The sequence below is a fragment of the Rattus rattus genome, chromosome 16 (assembly GCF_011064425.1).
Source record: "Rattus rattus isolate New Zealand chromosome 16, Rrattus_CSIRO_v1, whole genome shotgun sequence".
NCBI lineage: Eukaryota > Metazoa > Chordata > Mammalia > Rodentia > Muridae > Rattus > Rattus rattus.
The window spans coordinates 39,821,247-39,839,155 of NC_046169.1; the positions used below are offsets into that span (position 1 = coordinate 39,821,247).

The following is a 17,909-nucleotide window of genomic DNA, read 5'->3' on the forward strand; positions in this document are numbered from 1 at the left end:
AGGGAGGAAAGTTCCCCCAAAGATGGCCTGGGACTTCTTCCCAACTCGGTTCTAGGAGACCCTCTGGGAATCACGACCTGTTCACGGGATAGCTCGAATATCTTGGGACTTGGGTATTAAAAAACAAGGCTGTCTTGTTCAGGATTGGCTGGCTCGGTACAGCTGAGAAGAGCAGAGGAAACCAGCCCGTGTGCCTGTCACAGGGTGTTCTGAAGCATGTGGGACAAAGGTCGTCTCCAGGTCTCAACCCCGACTGGCAGCAGGAGGCAGGGAAACAGAAGCCACACAGCAGCACCGATTTCTGTGACTACGGCTGGGTGACTTGACTCTGCAAAGCCAGTAATGGACGCAGAGTCAGTACGGACATGTTCTGGCCGCTGCAGCACCTGTTACCCTGCATGGGATACTTCCCTTGTGGGCTTCTTTTCCGGGAAGGGGGAAAAAAAAAAACCCCAGCAAACATTAGGTTCCTTTCCAGAGGACTTAAGAGCAGGAAGTGAACTTCACGCTGTTATTCGTGTCCACTTCAAGCTGAGGTGTCACTGGCTATACACTTGTATGAAGTCCGGGGCTGAGCATGCCCGATACTGGACAAGCAGTAGCCTAGCATTGCTCTTAGAACAGCTCGTGAGCTCTGAAAGAGGTTCCCTGGAAAGCACATCTCCTAGAAAGCCATGTGCAACCGAAGGCATTTCAGAGAGCCCCATCAAACGCACACAGTCCTTCCCAGGTGGAGGCTGCAGCTGGCAGGAGAGCTGTGGCTTAGCATTTAAGGGCCTTGGTACCCTCCCCAGTGACCGAGTAACGATGACTTGTGCAGGGTGTTGAGCACGGCAAAATTAGGCAGCTCTCGGTCATCAGGCTGACAGGAGTCCATTCCTTGCTCAGTTATTCATGGCCTTGAGGTCCCCCGTATCTGCCAGTCACCACAGGGTTGAGAGGTCGATAACACTGGGCTCCCAGCACCACTTTGCTTCTAACCCCCTCCTCTTGCTGATGTGTTATAGGGACAGAGTCTCACCCGAGCCCAAGCTTACCGTAACTCATGCAGCCCCAGCTGTCCTAGAACCTGTGGAACCAGGAACTCAGGGGTGGTGGATGACAGCTGTGAGCCACCCGCACTCGGCTGATCCTTCTAATGAACCTCACTACCTCCTGCCAGGGACTGGCACCACACACCTGTGATCCCACCAGGAGCCACACAGAGGCAGGGCTGGCGAAGCCTCAGGCACACTCAGTCCACACACGGAGTTCAAGACTGGCCGGAGCTACCTCATAAGACCTTGTCTCAAAAAACAAACAAAAACAAAAACCAAAAGAAATCCACGCTGTCACGGACGCAGGCAGGGAGGGTCGTGCGGCTGTCAACAGTCTTTAGGATAAAGACTACAGAGTACACTGTGCCCATCTGTGAGAATGCCGTCGTGGGGCTCTGTGGGGAAGCGCCTACTGTGTGAGGGTCATGCAGTGGGTCGGTCTAATGCTGCTTGTACTGTAATGCTAATTTGAGGCCCCTAAGACCGGTTACCCTAAAGACAGGAGTCTGAACTGAGTGACCATGCCCCCCGTTTTATCGTGATTGGTGATTAAAAATGCCACTGGCCAATAGCTGGGCAGAAGAAACATAAGTAGGGTTGAGGTTCCACAGGCTTGGGTGAGAGAGGACCACGAGGAGCAAGAATAGAAGACCACGGCATGGAATAGAAGAACATGGAGGAGAGGAAGAAGGAGAAGCCGCTGTGGCTTAGCTGAGCCATAAAAAGGTGGCCCTCGGGGCTGCCCAATTGGAGCTAAGAGCAGCCCAGAGGAAAAGTAGTAATTCGGGGTTATCGATAGGAAAGTAGACTCTAACGGCATGGAGGGGAGGCAGCTGCCCAGCTCTTGTGCTGCTTAAGGTTTATTAAAAACATAAAGGCTGTGTGTGTTGTCCTCCAGGATCTCAGTGACCAAAGGCGGGATAGTAGCCCCAGGCTGGATTTTTAATAAATATATATATATTTTTACTACAGGGTAAGGTCAGGTTCTCTGTACCCACGCGAAGCTGGGTGTGTTAGAACATGTCTGAAATCCCCAGTGCTGGGATTTCAGGGGTTGGGGCCGAGGGAGAAGACTGTGTGGACTCAGTGGATTTCCAGAGCCCCGCTGGCCAGCTGGTGTGGCACTGAGTTCACATTCAACAGCAGACCCTGACTCAAAGACAAGATGGAGGGTTAGAGATAGCCCAGTGGAAAAGACACTCGACACACAAGCATGAAGGCGAGAAGTTCTGACTTAAACGGAGTGGCTCTGGTGGTCTTTGTAAGGTCAGAAAGCGGAGGCGGCCAGCTGCAGAGCTGGCCGGGGCAGCCAGTGAGCCCTGTGTTCAGCTGGCACCCAGTGGATACGGTGGAGTGCTGTCCAGGAGGGCTCCTGATGTCTACGTCAAGCTTCCAACACACATGTACATAGAAACACCTCAGGCTGGAGAAGTGGCTCAGTGGTAAAGAGCACCGACTGCTCTTCCAGAGGTCCTGAGTTCAATTCCCAGCAACCACATGGTGGCTCACAACCATCTGTAATGGGATCCAATGCCCTCTTCTGGTGTGTCTGAAGACAGAGACAGTGTACTTATATATCATAAATAAATCTTTTAAAAAAAACCCTCACACATGTAACATGCATGTATATATACCACACATGCCCAAAGGAAAACAAAGGCAAAAGCCAACAGTAAACAGCCCCCGGTTTATTGTGATTGGTGAAAAGGTACCAGCAGACATTAGACATGGCCGACGACGACTCCTGGCCCCCACATGCACGCGCGTGCACGCACACACACACACACACACACACACACACACTTCCATGTGCATGTTCATACACAAACACACACACTATACACACTGAGAAGGCCACACAGAATTCATTATTTGTACGACCAACATGCTGCCTCAAAAGATGTATTTTCCGGAATAGGAGCAAAAGAGCTAGCACAGGGATCTCAATAGAAAGCATTCTCTTCAAACCTTACTTTCAGAGTCACACATTCCAACGGTCCAAGGGCCACGTGGTGCAGGGGGATGTGGCAGCTGCAGCTAGGCGGTGCTGCAGGGGACTGACTCTACAGTCACAGCAAGTCCTGAGGCCTGAATTAAAACGCCAGGCTCTGCGGAGACGCCCAGTGGAGCTTCCAGTTCTTCCGTGGGTTGGGGTGGCAGGTGGCCCCTCAGGTCTGCCCAGCCAACCCGACTGTCTCCCTGATGCTGCCCACCACAGAGGTTCAGAAAAGCTGAGAAGCCACACCCCATGCATCCCCCTGAGTTTTGCTTCTCCACTAGAACCCCAAGACTTTATCCCAGGAAAGAACGAGGGAGAGAGAGCAAGGAATTCAGAGAAACAAGAACTCACCAGGAGAACCGCATCTGACTTGGCCCTGCCGGGTTCAGGTCAAAATCAGGGAGTGAACTTTCACACAATTAGTTTACAACCCTTGGATCCCGGATGATGTTTGCCTAACTGACTTCCTTACTCCACAGGCAGGTGAGAGGAACCATTCATTTCTTTCAGGAAAAGTCATTAGTCAGGGCTTTCTAGAGTCACAGAATTTATGGAATGTCTCTCTATGTTGAGGGAATTGACTGTGATGACTTACAGTCTGTAATACGATTCTCCAACAATGGTCAGCTGTGAAGTCTGAGAACTACTAAGTTGCTCAGACCCACGAGGCTGGTTGCTTCTGTGGTCTCCTGTAGAAGTAGGTTCCAACAGATGTGCTGGCAAGTAAGAGCAAGCAGGTGAAGAAGAGTGAGTCTTCCTTCTTCCAATGTCCTGTGTAGGTTCCCAGCAGGAGGTGTGACCCAGATGTACCACCACACCACGCCATGCCAGATCTGGGACCTGCTTTGTCCCAGGCTGGCCTTAAACTCAGAGATCTCCTTGCCTCAATCTCCTGGCGTCAAAGGCGTGTACTACCTGGCCTGGGCCTAAGCTTTTCATGGCTACCATGCCTCAAGATCTCCATGCCAAGATCCAGGTCGGAAACTTGTGTCTCCCAGCCTCGAGACCTGGAACACAGGTGAGCCCTCCAATTCTGGATTGTAGTTCATTCCAGATATGGTCAACGACCAAAATAGCCATTTTAGCTACCCACACTCTGCTGCACACAGACAGGGGAGTGGCCTTTGATACCTGGCTGTGTAGACCATGCTCTGGCCAGGAAACCTTCCTTTACCCTTCAACTTGGGGTTGGGAGATGAGGGGAAGGCGGCTGGGACACCTACAAATAAGATTAGATTCTCATTACCATCCAAACACCCTTGAGCTACAAGAACTCCCCAACACACTGCTCTTGACCATTTCTCTCGAGTCCAGCAGTTCTCAAACCAGATGTCCACAAACCCAAAACATTTAAATCTACTGGGTCTACCCGATTCTGTTCACTTTTGGACGGTGCTGAGCTGCCAAACTGCAAAGTGGGACCTCCACCCCAAAACCCTACTGCCACATACCTCACGGGGCTTTTGCTGTATAGTGACTCACTTGCGCCTTTTTAGGGGGCTGAATGGAGTTGGGCCAAACATCTTTTAAGATGCTCAATCACGCATGGTGGCCCACACCTATAATTCCTGAACTTGGGAAGCTGAGCCCGTACTGGCATGAGTTCAAAGCCAGTGTGGTCTCTAAAGCACTATTTTCACATCTATTCACCCTTACACCGACTTTTCTTTTACTTCTGAGGCACTCCTCCTATGGATCCCAGGCCAGCCTCTGATTCCACATCTTCCGGTTTTAGCCAGAAAGGTGCTGGAGTGACAGGTGTCACTTCAACTTGCTTGGTTTTGCTTTGCAAATAAATAAGAGAGGGTTTCTGTGTGCAGCCCTGACCTAGAACTCTCTTTGTACATCTGGCTGGGCGAGATGCCTGCCTCCTGAGTGCAGGTGTCCATACACATCTGGCTTCCCCTTGCTTGTTCAGACAGAGGCTCTGTAGCCCTGGCTGTCCTGGAACCTGGTATGTAGACCAGGCTGGCCTTGGACTCGAGTCTGCCTGCCTCTGCCTCCCAAGCGCTGGGATAAAGGCATGTGCCACCACAATTCTATAAACTTAAAATACTAACTTTGTGATGGTGCCATTGTGTACATATGCCAAAGCACACACGCAGGTCTGAGGACAGTCTGCGGGGCTTGGTCATCTTCCTGCCTTACGGGTCCAAGGTCAGGCCTGGCAGAAGTGCTGTACGTCAATCTTTTCTCGGCACCTGCTGCGAACTGCATGCTATGTTTGCTGGGATCCAAATCAGGCCTTCTTCCCTCTCCAGTCACACTGGTAGGAACATCTGTTTTATGTGTGCTCTCGTAAGGGCAACACACCAGTTCTGTTTCCATTATATGGATTCGTGGACCAGTTCAGGTCCCTGGCACTCACCCATTCACCAGCCTTTCAATGGTTTCAAGACTTTTTTTTAAAGATTTATTATATGTAAGTATACTGTAGCTGTCTTCATGCACACCAGAAGAGGGCATTGGATTCCATTACAGATGGTTGTGAGCCACTATGTGGGTGCTGGGAATTGAACTCAGGACCTCTGGAAGAGCAGTTGGTGCTTTTTTTTTCCCTGGAGCTGGGGACCGAACCCAGGGCCTTGTGCTTGCTAGGCAAGCGCTCTACCACTGAGCTAAATCCCCAACCCCCCTTTTTTTTTTTTTTTTTTTTTAGATTTATTTATTCTATATAAGTACACTGTAGCTGTCTTCAGACACACCAGAAGAGGGCATCAGATCTCATTACAGATGGTTGTGAGCCACCATGTGGTTGCTGGGATTTGAACTCAGGACCTCTGGAAGAGCAGTTGGTGCTCTTAACCACTGAGCCATCTCTCCAGCCCGCAGTTGGTGCTCTTAACCACTGAGCCATCTCTCCAGACCCAAGACTTTTTTTTAACAATTTTTTTTAACAATATTTATTTATTATGTATACAACATACAGCTTTCTGCCTGCATGCCAGAAGAGGGCATCAGATCTCAATATGGATGGTTGTGAGCCACCATGTGGTTGCTGGGAATTGAACTCAGGACCTCTGGAAGAGCAGTCAATGCTCTTAACCTCTGAGCCAACTCTCCAGCCCCCAAGACTTTTTTTTAAAATGGTGTTTTTGTTCTGTTATGCATACCTGGGTCCGAGTGGGTGTGTGCACATGAGCACAGGTGTGCAGGTGCCACCTCCTGGAGCTCAAGTTAAGTTAGAAAGTTACAGCCACCTGACCACTGGGACCGGAGTCCCCTGCAAGGTCAGCAGGTGCTTTTAAACCACTGAGCGTCTCCGTTTGTGCATGAGTATCCTGGCTAGTTTTCATTTCATGTCGACTTACACCTTCAAGGGTCACCTGAGGGAAAACGTCAAGTGACCAGATGCTTCTGTAAGCTGAGGCTACAGCAAGTCCATTGTGCACTTTCCTACTGATTGCTGTAGGAGGCCTGGCCCACAGTACATGGTGCCACTGGGGCTGGTGGTGCTGTAAGCAGGCAGGTCAAGCAAGTCATTAAGCAGCAAGTTCCTGCCTCCAGGTTCCTGTTCCCATTTCCTGACCTGTCAGATGACACAAGCCTTTTCTCCCAAGTTGCTTTTGGCATTTATCACAGCCAACATGGAGTTGTGGACGGTGCTAAGATGCTAAGTAGGTGCTGGCAACCAAACCCAGGTTCGCCTGCAGGAACAGCCTATGCTTTCATCACGGCCGTCTCTACAGCCCTTCAGGTGAAAGACCCCAGTGCTTCCTGAAGTGTAAGAGCTATTAAGAGGCTTGGCCTGGTATTAAGTAGGTGGGTTATGGAGTTCCTGTGGTGGACACTAAGGGCTTTTGCCAGCTTTACACCCACTGCCTCAGGTCAAGATTTGGCCAAGTTCCACTCTCCACCCACAGTTCTCGGGAGGAGCAAGGACATTTTTTTTTTTTCCCTTTTTTTTTCGGAGCTGGGGACCAAACCCAGGGCCTTGCGCTTGCTAGGCAAGCGCTCTACCACTGAGCTAAATCCCCAACCCCAGGACATTTTTGAAAATGCAGAGAATGTTCTGATAAGTCACCTGACCCTCTGGTCCCAGGAGGAGTACGAATGCCTGTCATATGCTTGCCAGCCAATAGATTCAAAGGTCAATATGCTTAGCCAGTAAGTTTCAACTGTGACCTTGCTGGTGTAACCTGTACCCCTAAAAAGTGTAAAAATTGCTTGTTATGGCCATTCGGGGTCTTCCAGTCACTTGCCAGGAGGGACTGATTGAAGGTCTACCCCAACACGCCAGGAAAAAAAAATCCTGTGTTTGTCTCTCTTGGGGGGAGAGGTCTCCGGTAGCTAAGACTCCCTTTGAGCCTTACACAGGGTTTTGGCTTTTTGTGTTTTTGATCAGATAGGTTTTCTGTGCAGTCCTGGAACTCATTCATCCAGCTGCCGCTGCTCAAGTGGTGGGACTAAAGACATGAACCACCAAGCCCACCTTAGCTTTTCAGTTCCTGAAGACAATCTACAGAATCCGCTCCTTGTCTTTTAGGGAGGCTCTCCCTTAGAGCCCTGCACAGGGAGTTCGTCACCCTAGCTGGCAGAGACACGGCTCCTCACTTTGCCTTTAGACAAGGGAGCTCATTGCATGGCTTCTGCAAGGACCCCTGAAGGGACCAGCAGGTAAACTCAGGCGTCTTCCTCAAGGAGTCCATCTGCTGACTCCAAGAATGGAATCTTCTTTTTTTTTTTTCTTTTTTTTTTTTTCGGAGCTGGGGACCGAACCCAGGGCCTTTTGCTTCCTAGGCAAGCGCCTACCACTGAGCTAAATCCCCAACCCCCCAAGAATGGAATCTTATAGCTGCCTTCTGTTAAGAAGGCCTGTGTGGCCCTCAGGGTTGGCCAGAGACAAGAGCCGCCCAGATGAAACATAGTAATAATGTGGGGTTATTGACAGGAGAGTAGATCCTAACAGCACAGTGGGTAGGCAGCTGCCCAGCATTCTTGCTGCCTAAGGTCTATTGAAAACATAAAGGCTGTGTGTGTTTTCTATCCGGGAACTCAGGAACAGAGGTGGGGAAGAAACCCCGGGCCTGGATCGTAATAATTTCTCTAACACCCACTGTTAGCAAACCGTAAGGTCAGAGTCACACTTGACCTTATATTCCCAGGGAAGAGTTCAGAAGCTCACAGGCCAGAAGTTGGCGAGGATGGGTGGGTGAGCCAAGACCCCTGAAGACGACTTTCCCCACCAGGAAACTGTCCCATGGGGTCCTGGTAGACCCCTATTCTGGCTAACCTGCCCCTGGCACAGTGCAGCAAGCTGTTCCTGGCTGGCAGTGGGTGAACCCATGGAGACCTGAGAGCAGGGTACAAGGACAGAGTCGCCCTTCCTGCAACCAGTGGTCGCCTTGGTGACAGCAGTAACACAGGCTTCTGAAACAAACACTGAAGAATGGTCGGCACCCAGCCAAGGTTCAACTAGCTTTTATTGTCCTGCTTACGCAGCCGCTCTCCAGTCTCCCAAGTAAGGAAAGAAAAAATATAAAAGTACCTGCCTACCTCGTAAAAATATAACATTCTCCGGTGTTGCAGAAAGGCACAATCTGTGTGAATTCAGCCCATAAACAAAACAGCACCTCGGAGTTGGATCCCACCACCACACACAGCACGTGTGGCAGGCAGTCTGCTGTGAGGAAACAGTTAACTCCACAGGCACTAGAAAAACCACCCCCCTCAGTTAAAACAAATCAAACCCAGTCTCTGCTGTGCTGGACTCCAGCACCTGCTCAAGGCCAAGTGAGCCAAGAAGCAGGCTAGACAGCAGCCACTGGTGAGCCCAGGAGACACCCACGCTCTTTGTGACCAGGAAGCAGACTCTATTGTAAGCCAGACTTCCCAGGACTCACCCCTGGGTTCCTTGAGACAAAAGGGCCTTTGGAAGCACACACCCGGACACTCTGTTATCTAACGCTAAAGGGCAAAGCGAACAGCACAGGGCAGCGGACAGCAGCTGGCACCGAACTGCTGGTCAAAAGTTACAGCTCTCTCCTCAAACCCCAGGCAGCCCACAGACCGAGGATGCGGCTGCTGGTCTCTGAGAAGTCGGTGTTTCAACAGCCACCTTGCGGGGCCTGGAGGGGTTCTGCCTGGTTAAGCCACAGTTTCTGTGTCCTGGCGGCTCATGGTGGTTCTAGAGAGACCTATCTGTTTCTCTTCTCTGCTCCCACAGGGAACTGAAGAACAGGGCCATTTTCAGTAACGCTCTAAGGGCGAATGCTTCAGCAGCAGCACTGGAAAGCCCTGCTGTAGACAGACACTGCCCTCAGGGTCACAGCTCCTTCCAGTTGATGGGTTTCTTGCCAGACCTCTGGAGCAGTTCATTGGCTTTAGAAAAATGTCTACATCCAAAGAACCCTCTGTACACCGACAGCGGGGAGGGATGAGCTGTCTGCAGGACATGGTGACGCTTCTGAAAAAGGACAGAGTGGAAAGTGGCCACTGTATCTCCAGACAGCTGTGCACTCCCTGCCCTGCCCATCTCCTAGGGTGTATTCACCCCTAGCACTCACAAAACCCAGCGCTCACACCACACTGGGTGATGTTCTCATCCTCAAAGCCAGAGATGCCACACTCGCCAGGTTCAGTCTGTGTGGTTCTAAGGAGCCCCTAGAAACTGTTTACCTGGAAGTCCTCAACTCCCCTATCCTCCCACCTTGGCCCATTGTCTACACCGACCACAGCCATCACTACAAATACTGGCCACCAGCCTGGGAGCGAGGGCAGGGCGCCTATGAAGCAGTGTTGGGACATCTTCAGTCACACAGGAAGACAGGACTTAAGGGGATAAGGGTAGAAAGGCTCAGTGACAGGTGACAGAGTATGTCAGTGAGGGCCCTGTCTTGAAGCAGACACAGGGAGGAGAAAAACCAAAGTGCTCTGCCTTAAGGACTCCCTAAACCATATCTGGCTCAGTGGAATTGGCCTCCTACGAAGTCCTTAGTTTCTCAGAAGCAAGACACTTGACTCCCTCATGAAGAACCGAGAAACATGCAGACAAGGGTGCCCTGACTGTAGGCCAGGGTGATGCTTCTGTTAACTGCTAACCACACTGAGCATCCCATTGTCTGAACTTGCTCATCTGCCAGTGGAAAGCCAACTACAGTCATAGTGGACGGGGCACACATGGTGTCATCCCATAGCCCAGGCTTGCCCACAGGGCCCTCCCCCCACCTCCTAGGTTCTGGGATCACATGAGCCACAGTAGATTGCACAGACCCGGGATCCCGGTTCTCTGTACAGGCGTGAGAAGACACATACCCTGTCGATGGCACTGCCCTTCTTCTGAGCATAGGAGCCCCAGAGGAGGAAGACAAGGCCATTCAGGTTCTGATTCAGCCACGACACAACTGCATCCGTGAACTGCTCCCAGCCCCGCTCCTTATGGGAGTTGGCTTGGTGTGCGCGGACAGTGAGGACGGCGTTGAGGAGGAGGACACCTGTGACACAGTGGGGAGGAAGGTCAGAGACAGCGCAAGCTAACGGTCCGTTACAGATGACCACAGAGACAGCGCAAGCTAACGGTCCGTTACGGATGACCACACTTCTCACGACACACCCAGGGCAGACGGAGGTCAGGCCACACACACAGTCTTACAATAGGACAGCAGGGAGGGACCCGTGAGGCACACCACAGTGTGCGGTTTCGCGTCTGCCCTTTTGGCACCTTCCAGTTTGGGGTGGTAAACAAAAACCAAAAACACAAATCTCCTGAAGAACCAGGAGAGAAAACGGGCCCCAAATAGCTGTTGCCAACAAAATCAAAGTTAAAAGCCAAGAACGGACCGCCAGGAGCAAGCAACCTGAAACAGGAGTGGCTGAGGCTAAGTAACATGGGTACAGCAGGCCCCTAGGGCCCCATCAGAACCCCCACTACAGTGTGGCCATGCTTTAACATACAGCAATGCGGCAGGAGGTAGCTGAGCAGTTCAGCACACCAGCTCTCTCACAGACCCGAGTTTAACACCCAGCACCCACGTTGGATACAAACTGCCTGTAACTCCAGCTCCCGGGGAATTTAAGGTCTCCGACTTCCACCAGCATGTATGCGCGCGCGCACACACACACACACACACACACACACACACACACACACACACGCGAGCACGAGCGAGCACAAGCGAGCACAAGCGAGCAGGTGCCAGCATTTTTCTGACATAAACCTCGCCAGGCTTGGTTACCTTGTCTGGCCCACCCTGACAGATCCCCATGGCCAGGGTGAACAAAACCATCGATGTCTGTAGACAGTTCTTTAAAAATGTTTTCCAAACTGAAAACAAGACAGAGAAAAGCACAATCAACCAGAATCCCCAGCAGTCTATAAATTCCAGTTTCTAAAGTGGGCTTGAAAGGGTTAGACACAAAGCCAGCCTGGGAGAGACCAGCAACCAGCAGAGACCAATGCCACAGCCCTGCGAGGTCACCCCGTCAGACCGGAAATCAGAGCAGCAGCGAGGAAGACTTAATGAGCTCGGCAGTCATGACACACTTCCCAAGTGTGTGTACAAAAGCCCAGAGCAGTGCCGCCCCTCAGTGACCCAGGCCACCAGCAATGACACCTGTAACCTGCCAGTAGGCATCTGCAGGGGGTGGGGGGCGGGCGTACCTGGGCGGGGGTGGAACTGGCCTCTGGACACTGAAGCAGAGCCCGTGAGCTTGATTAGGTCCGTGATATGGATCCTGTCCCAGAATGACAACCTTCACCTGTGGATGGGTCAGACGGTACCACTCAGTTCAAAGAACACATGGCTGGCTCAGCAGCTGCTCAGCTAAGGATTTAAAACATGCGGTGCGGGGTTGGGGATTTAGCTCAGTGGTAGAGCGCTTGCCTAGCAAGCACAAGGCCCTGGGTTCGGTCCCCAGCTCCGAAAAAAAGAAAAAAAAAACAAAAACAAAAACAAAACATGGGGTGCATACGCCAGCACCCCCAGTGGCAACCTGTCCCCCAGCCAGCCTTGATGCAGGGTGGTTTCTCTCCACTTCTCACAACAAAACCTGGAACAACTGGAAGCAGCTTGGGACATCTTCAGTCACACAGGAAGCAGGATTTAAGGGGGGGAAGGGTAGAAAGACTCAGTGATAGGTGACAGGGTATGTCAGTGAGGACCCCGTCTTGAAGCAGACACAGGGAGGAGAGTGCTCTGCCTTAGGGACTCCCTAAACCGTATCTGACTCAGTGGAATTGGTCTACAAAGGGCTACTACACTCCTGTGCCCACTTCCTGTAGGTTGTTCTCTTGTCTCTCACAGGAAAACACTGCTGGACGAAGAAGTGGGAGGCCTAAGCCTTCTCAGATCTGCGCCGGGATCCCTGTACTCTGCAGCCCCGAGACAACGAGGCCAGGATGCGGGCGTGGGAGTAGCTGGCAAGCCATGTGCACAGGTGCCTTTCTCAGGTGTTGAAAGGCTGACCTCTGGACAGAGTCTCTGTTCTTTCTAGAATCTCCTGTGTGGCTAACACCCTCTGTTCCCAGCAAATTCAGCTGCAGGCTTTCCCTTTCCTGTTCTAGGACTCAGGTGACAGGTCAGGGACAACTGGGGACAGAATGCCTGGCTCCTGAGCCTGTGTTTCCCAACAGAAATCCCCACCAAACATGCAGAGGAGGCCTTGTGTTCCACTTTCTGAGGCGCGAGCTGTGGGGTTTGCTGAGGGTCAGGCGTGGCTGAAGCAGTGGCCTGCTCCTGCAGTCAGATGCTTACCACCCCGACTGACTTGTGAGATCTCCGGGGCCACTAACAGTGACAGGGAAAAACCCTGAAAGCCTCAAAATGCTGCGGCAAGCAGGGATCACCTGTCTACACTGTAAGGGGAGGTGAGGGCCTGACAGGCAAGAGGCTCCACTGGCCTCCCCAGACAGCGTGTACACGGGCAATCCTGCAAGACAGTGACAGGCAGGGGCAAGGCTGGAACACAGTCTTGGACACAGACCCTGCGTGCTGTACCAAGACACACACTGAAGTAACCGTGGGTGACACACAGGAAAGCTGGCAAAGGCACACAACGGGTGAGAGCCTACAGGCACCACGCAGGCCTCCTGACCAAGTGAAAGGGAAGTGGCGGACAGCGACTGGGAACCTGGAAAGGATGGGCCGGGCTGGCAACAGGCAGGAGCAACTGGGAACACTCCGCTGTTCCTTAGAGTAACTGCAGTTGACAACAATTAAATATGCCAAAAATAGTTACAAGAAAGGTCTGGAATGTGCCCAATAGGGAGTAAAGAACCGCTGAGACGGTGTGGCAGTTAGGAGCCCTGGCTGCTCTTGCACAAGACCTGGGTTCATTTCCCAGCATCCACATGGCCCTCTCCTGGCCTCACCTGGCACTGCACGCATGTGCAGCAAAGACACATGCAGGCCAAAATGCCAGAACATTTAAAAAACGAACAAACCAAAAGCAAACACAGGAACTGGAAAGATGGCTCAGTGGTTAGGTGCCCTGGATGCTCTTCCAGAGGACATGGGTTCAAAATTCCCAGCACCCACATGGGAACTCACGACTGCTGTAACTCAAGTTCCAGGAATCTGACACCTCACAGACATGCACGCAATCAAACTAGCAATGTACATTAAAAAACAAAAACCCAAGGCAGAGCAAAGATCGACGGCTGAGGTGATGGACGTCCCAAAGGCACTGCGATGTCACCACACCCTGCAAAGCACGACAGCCAGTTATGTGCTGCAAAGGACAGGGTTGAGATGGTTCAGTGGCTGAAGCTGCGACTCCGAGCCCCATGACCTGGGTTCAATCTCGGAACCCGATGGCGGAGGGAAAGAACTGACTCCTCTGAGCTGTCCTCTGACCCCAAGTGTGCTGTGGTGTGCACTGCTACACACAGAGGAAATAAATGTAAAGAGAGAAAGGGAGGGTGACACTCTAGGGCAGCCCAGGGAAGACTCCCCCTGCACCGTGTCACCCAAGCCAGGACTCAATCAGGCTACAATCCCAGCTACTTGTGGGGTGAGGTGGGGGGTGAGGTCATCAAAACCACAAGACTGCAGATGTGTGGCTCTATGGTGAAACACAGTAACAAGACCATGAGTTTAACCCCCACCCCCCATGCTGCAAAACAAAAAAATCCCAAATGGAAAAACTAAACCAGAAGGTCTTGCTGTTGCTTTTTTTCTCGAGACCCTGTACTTTTATGAGACAGGGTTTCTCTATATGGTTCTGGCTATCCAGGAACTCACTATGTAGAAGGCTGCCCTCAAACTCAGAGATCCATTTGCCTCCGCCTCTCGGGTGGTGGGATTAAAGGTGTGCACCACCTCGGCCCAGCCAGACCAGAAATTTAAGGTCAGCCCGAACAAAAGTGTATCCAAAGCCAGCCTGCCTGGGTGATTTAGATCTTTCTCCAAATAATAAGGGCACAGCTTGGTGGTCCTGACAGGGAAGGCTATGACAGATAACAGACTGTCACTGAGTGGCGTGGCCCTGTATGCCTGAGGTGACAGTCTCTGCCTAGACTCCGCCTAGGTGAAGGCTGCTGGAAGCCGTTATTCAACTGTGAGAGATCTACTCATTTGCTTTTATCTCTTTACGAGTTCTGAGAAAGACAAAGAAGCCATGACAGGGAAGACAGGGTTAACCAAGGGACTCAAGTCACCCCTGTGGCTGAGAACGATTATTCAATTAGATGGTCATTCATGGAGGGAACTCACACAAGCTAGGCAGGCAACCCGAACCCAGTACCTCCAGGCCATCCTAATTCGGGGGAAGACACAACTGTCCTTATTTTTGCCTTGTATTTTGTTGAATTAGGGTCTCAAGTAGCCCAGGCTGGCCTCCAACCCTCAAGTGCTGAGATTATGGGTATGTGGGACCGTAAGGCTTCTCTTTGCCTTTTCCCAACAACGTACATCTTGTGGGCAGAAATAACCTCACTTCTCCAGCCCCGTTGCCTATGCTCAACAGACTGAAATAAATTAGTGCTAACATATGGCAAAGGGATAATTAAAAAAAAAAAAAAGTGAGCACAAAAGCAAAGGGGTATGTGAATTTTCCTGAATACAATCAAACCTCAAAACCTCCATGTTTACTATCAAATAGCCCGAAACGCCACTGATTCCCCCCTAACCAGATCCCAGCTTTATTTATTTACATCACGGATGTCGCACATCTGGGTCCACGTGAACACCTGCTCCGGGGGCGGATAGACCTTGTGGTGTTTCCTTTCTTCAGCAACAAAGCCCATGAGCTGGTTTAGACGATAAAAGGAGATTTAAAAGGACATTCTCACTGGAAACTGTTGAGAATCAGGTTTAAAAACCTTCTTGTAAAAGGTGTTTGAAGCCTCATCTGCCTTCTTTTCGGTAGGATTTAAACCCAAACTCCTTTTTAAAAAAGATTTATTTATTGCATACGAATACACTGTCGCTGTCTTAACCTCAGAGCCATTTCTCCAGCCCCAAACTTTTTTTTGTAAACAACCGGAAGCCTGCACCTGTTCCCCTCGAAGTACCTTTATCCGTTTACTCTAGGCTGGATCAAAGATGATAGGAGGGGCTATTTTCCTTTCACAGTAACCCCGCCCCTCTCCTTTAAAAAAAACAAACAAACCAGGATCTCAGGTAGCACAAAGCCTGAGGCCTGCCCTCACCTCCAGGTTCCTCCTGCCTCTAGCTCTCTAAAGTTGGGGTTACAGCCTGAGGCCTCAGTCGTCTTCCCCGACTTTTAATAAAAGATTAAAGGTCATTTCGTTCGCTCTGGTTGATGGTTCACTACCCCAGGGTTTCCTGGCTGGAAAACCAGGTGGCTTGCAAAAAGTCATTTAAAGGCCGCTGGCGCCCAGCCCGCCAACCTGATTTAACCCCCCACACCCCATCCACGTGCTAAGTGAAGTTCCCCAAGTTGCCCCGTGACCTCCACACCCCCCTCCCCGAAACACGAAACCAGGACGCCACCTTCCAACCCTTACTGTAGCCCAGACCCCCCGGCGCCCCTGTAAGTGTTGCACGGAAAGGGAGGGAACAGGAGGAGGCTGGACACGCGCCCACCGACCCCACCGACCTTGACGAAGTACGGCTTCCCGAACTCCCCGCACAGCTGCTGCTTCCAGCTCTCGCCGAGGCCGGCGGGCACATTGCGGGCGGCGAGCCTGAGTAGCGCGGCGGCCTTGTTCCTCTGGATGCGGACGAGCTGCTCGGCGCTAAGCGGCGAAGAGGGCGGCGTGGCCTGCTCATCCTGCTCCACCCGGGCCTTCTTGGCGGGGCTGGCCTGCCAGGAGTCGGGGTCGGGAGTAAGGCTCCGCAGCCTGGCTCCCCGCGGCGCGCGCAGGCTCCGCGCCAACTTCAAAGGCCGCGGCCCCAAGATGCCCATGGTCCAGCCGAACCCGGAACCCGCTCGGCCCGCCTACGAGTCCACGGGACTCCACGCGGGCTTTTCGCGGCAAAACTGTTCCCGCCCCCTTCGCTTCTGATTGGACACGTGAGGGCGGGGCGGGCACGCTGCATACCGATTGGCTTTGCGGCGGCCGAGCTCCGTTCCCATTGGTGGATGTCTCGGCATGGCGGCCGTCGACGCGCAAGACTGTTTTGAACCCCTAGCCTGGCTAATAAGCTGCGCGTCCGGCTCTCTTGCCCCGGACCCCGCTCTCCCCAGTCCCGGGCTGCCGAGTGTTGCCCCACGTGCGCCTGACCCAAACACCTCCACGCGGACTTTTCGCGGCAAAACAGGTCCGGTCCCCTACCGCTTCTGATTGGACCACGCGAGAAGCGGGACGGACGCGCTGTACACTGATTGGTTCAGCAGTGACCGAGCCCCGTCCCCACGCCGCGGCGGCCCACAGCTCGCGGCTGTTTTGAATCTCTAAGGCATCCCAGTCTATCTGTGCAGCGGCGTGCGCGGCGCTCCTGCCCGGGACCCCGCCGTCCTTCCGTCCCGCGCTACCCTGCAAGTCTCACCGCCGCATCGCTGCTGTTCTCGGCCGTCACTCCGCTCTCTGGGGCCGGCTGCGGGCTGCGCGTGGTCCGCTTCCCCGTGGGGGTCGGGGAGAAGAAAGAGTAGAGGGTCTTCTGGCCGATCATGCCTGCACCCGAGCACGGAGCTCCGGGATTCGTGCAGCCGTGCTCAAAGTTGGCGTGCAGCCACCCGCGAGGACTCTAGCTTGGGGCGGGGAGGCTGGCTGGGCAGGGGGCGGTGGGACCCAGTGCGCATGTGTGGGAGGGGCCGCAGCACCGCCCCCAGGTGGGTGAGGCCTGCGAGGTAAGGAGAGCCTGCTGCTTGCACACCTTAGCTCTAAAAGCTGGTCTTTCTCCAGGTCTTACTGATGTAAGCATTGGAGGCCTCTGAGTTTGAGCCCCGAAATGTTCCACCTCCCCAGATAAACCTCCCTCCCTTCCTCCTTTTCAGTCCCCTTTGGGCATTGAACTCAGGGCCTTTGTGCATGCTGGGCAAACGCTGAGCTATACACCCCCTTGTTCTTTACCTCCCGCACTTTCCTCAGGCCTACATTCCACTGTGCAGCTTTCAGTTATCTCCATCCCCCCCCAACCCCCAGGTACAATAATCTTTTCTACTGAGTGTCAGAGAGAGTCCCGACTTGGAACTTTCCACCTGGAGATAGGGAAGGTCCCTGAGACCCCCCTCTCTGCCCAGCCAATTAAAGGCCACCAGGACCACCAATCATTAGGTGCCTAGTTGCTGTTGCTATAACCTGCCCTCAAAAATTGTATAAAAAGCTTATGAAAGAAAGAGAAGGGGTCGTCTCTTCTCTGGGTGCAGGACGACCCAGCACGCTGGAACAATAAACCTCTTGCTTTTGCATAGAACTTGGTTCTCTAGTCTCATGGGGGGCGGGGTTTGTCTCCCTGTAGCTAAGGCTCACTTTGAGTCTCACAAGTGACCTTTTGCGGGTGTACATTAAACCTTGACGACTGCCCGGG

At 52.5% G+C, this 17,909-nt stretch overlaps 1 protein-coding gene across 1 annotated transcript; it reads right to left on the reverse strand.

Annotated features, from left to right (window-relative positions):
- Positions 1-8,441: 8,441 nt before the first annotated feature.
- Positions 8,442-17,126, reverse strand: Ung (uracil DNA glycosylase). The gene is made up of 7 exons (XM_032887022.1): positions 16,929-17,126; positions 16,036-16,242; positions 15,128-15,223; positions 11,636-11,733; positions 11,211-11,299; positions 10,291-10,469; positions 8,442-9,442 (listed from the first exon to the last, which is right to left on the reverse strand). The coding sequence occupies exons 1-7, from the start codon at positions 17,049-17,051 to the stop codon at positions 9,302-9,304; spliced, it is 933 nt and encodes a 310-aa protein (XP_032742913.1). The 5' UTR covers positions 17,052-17,126; the 3' UTR covers positions 8,442-9,301.
- Between the last annotated feature and the right edge of the window lie 783 nt (positions 17,127-17,909).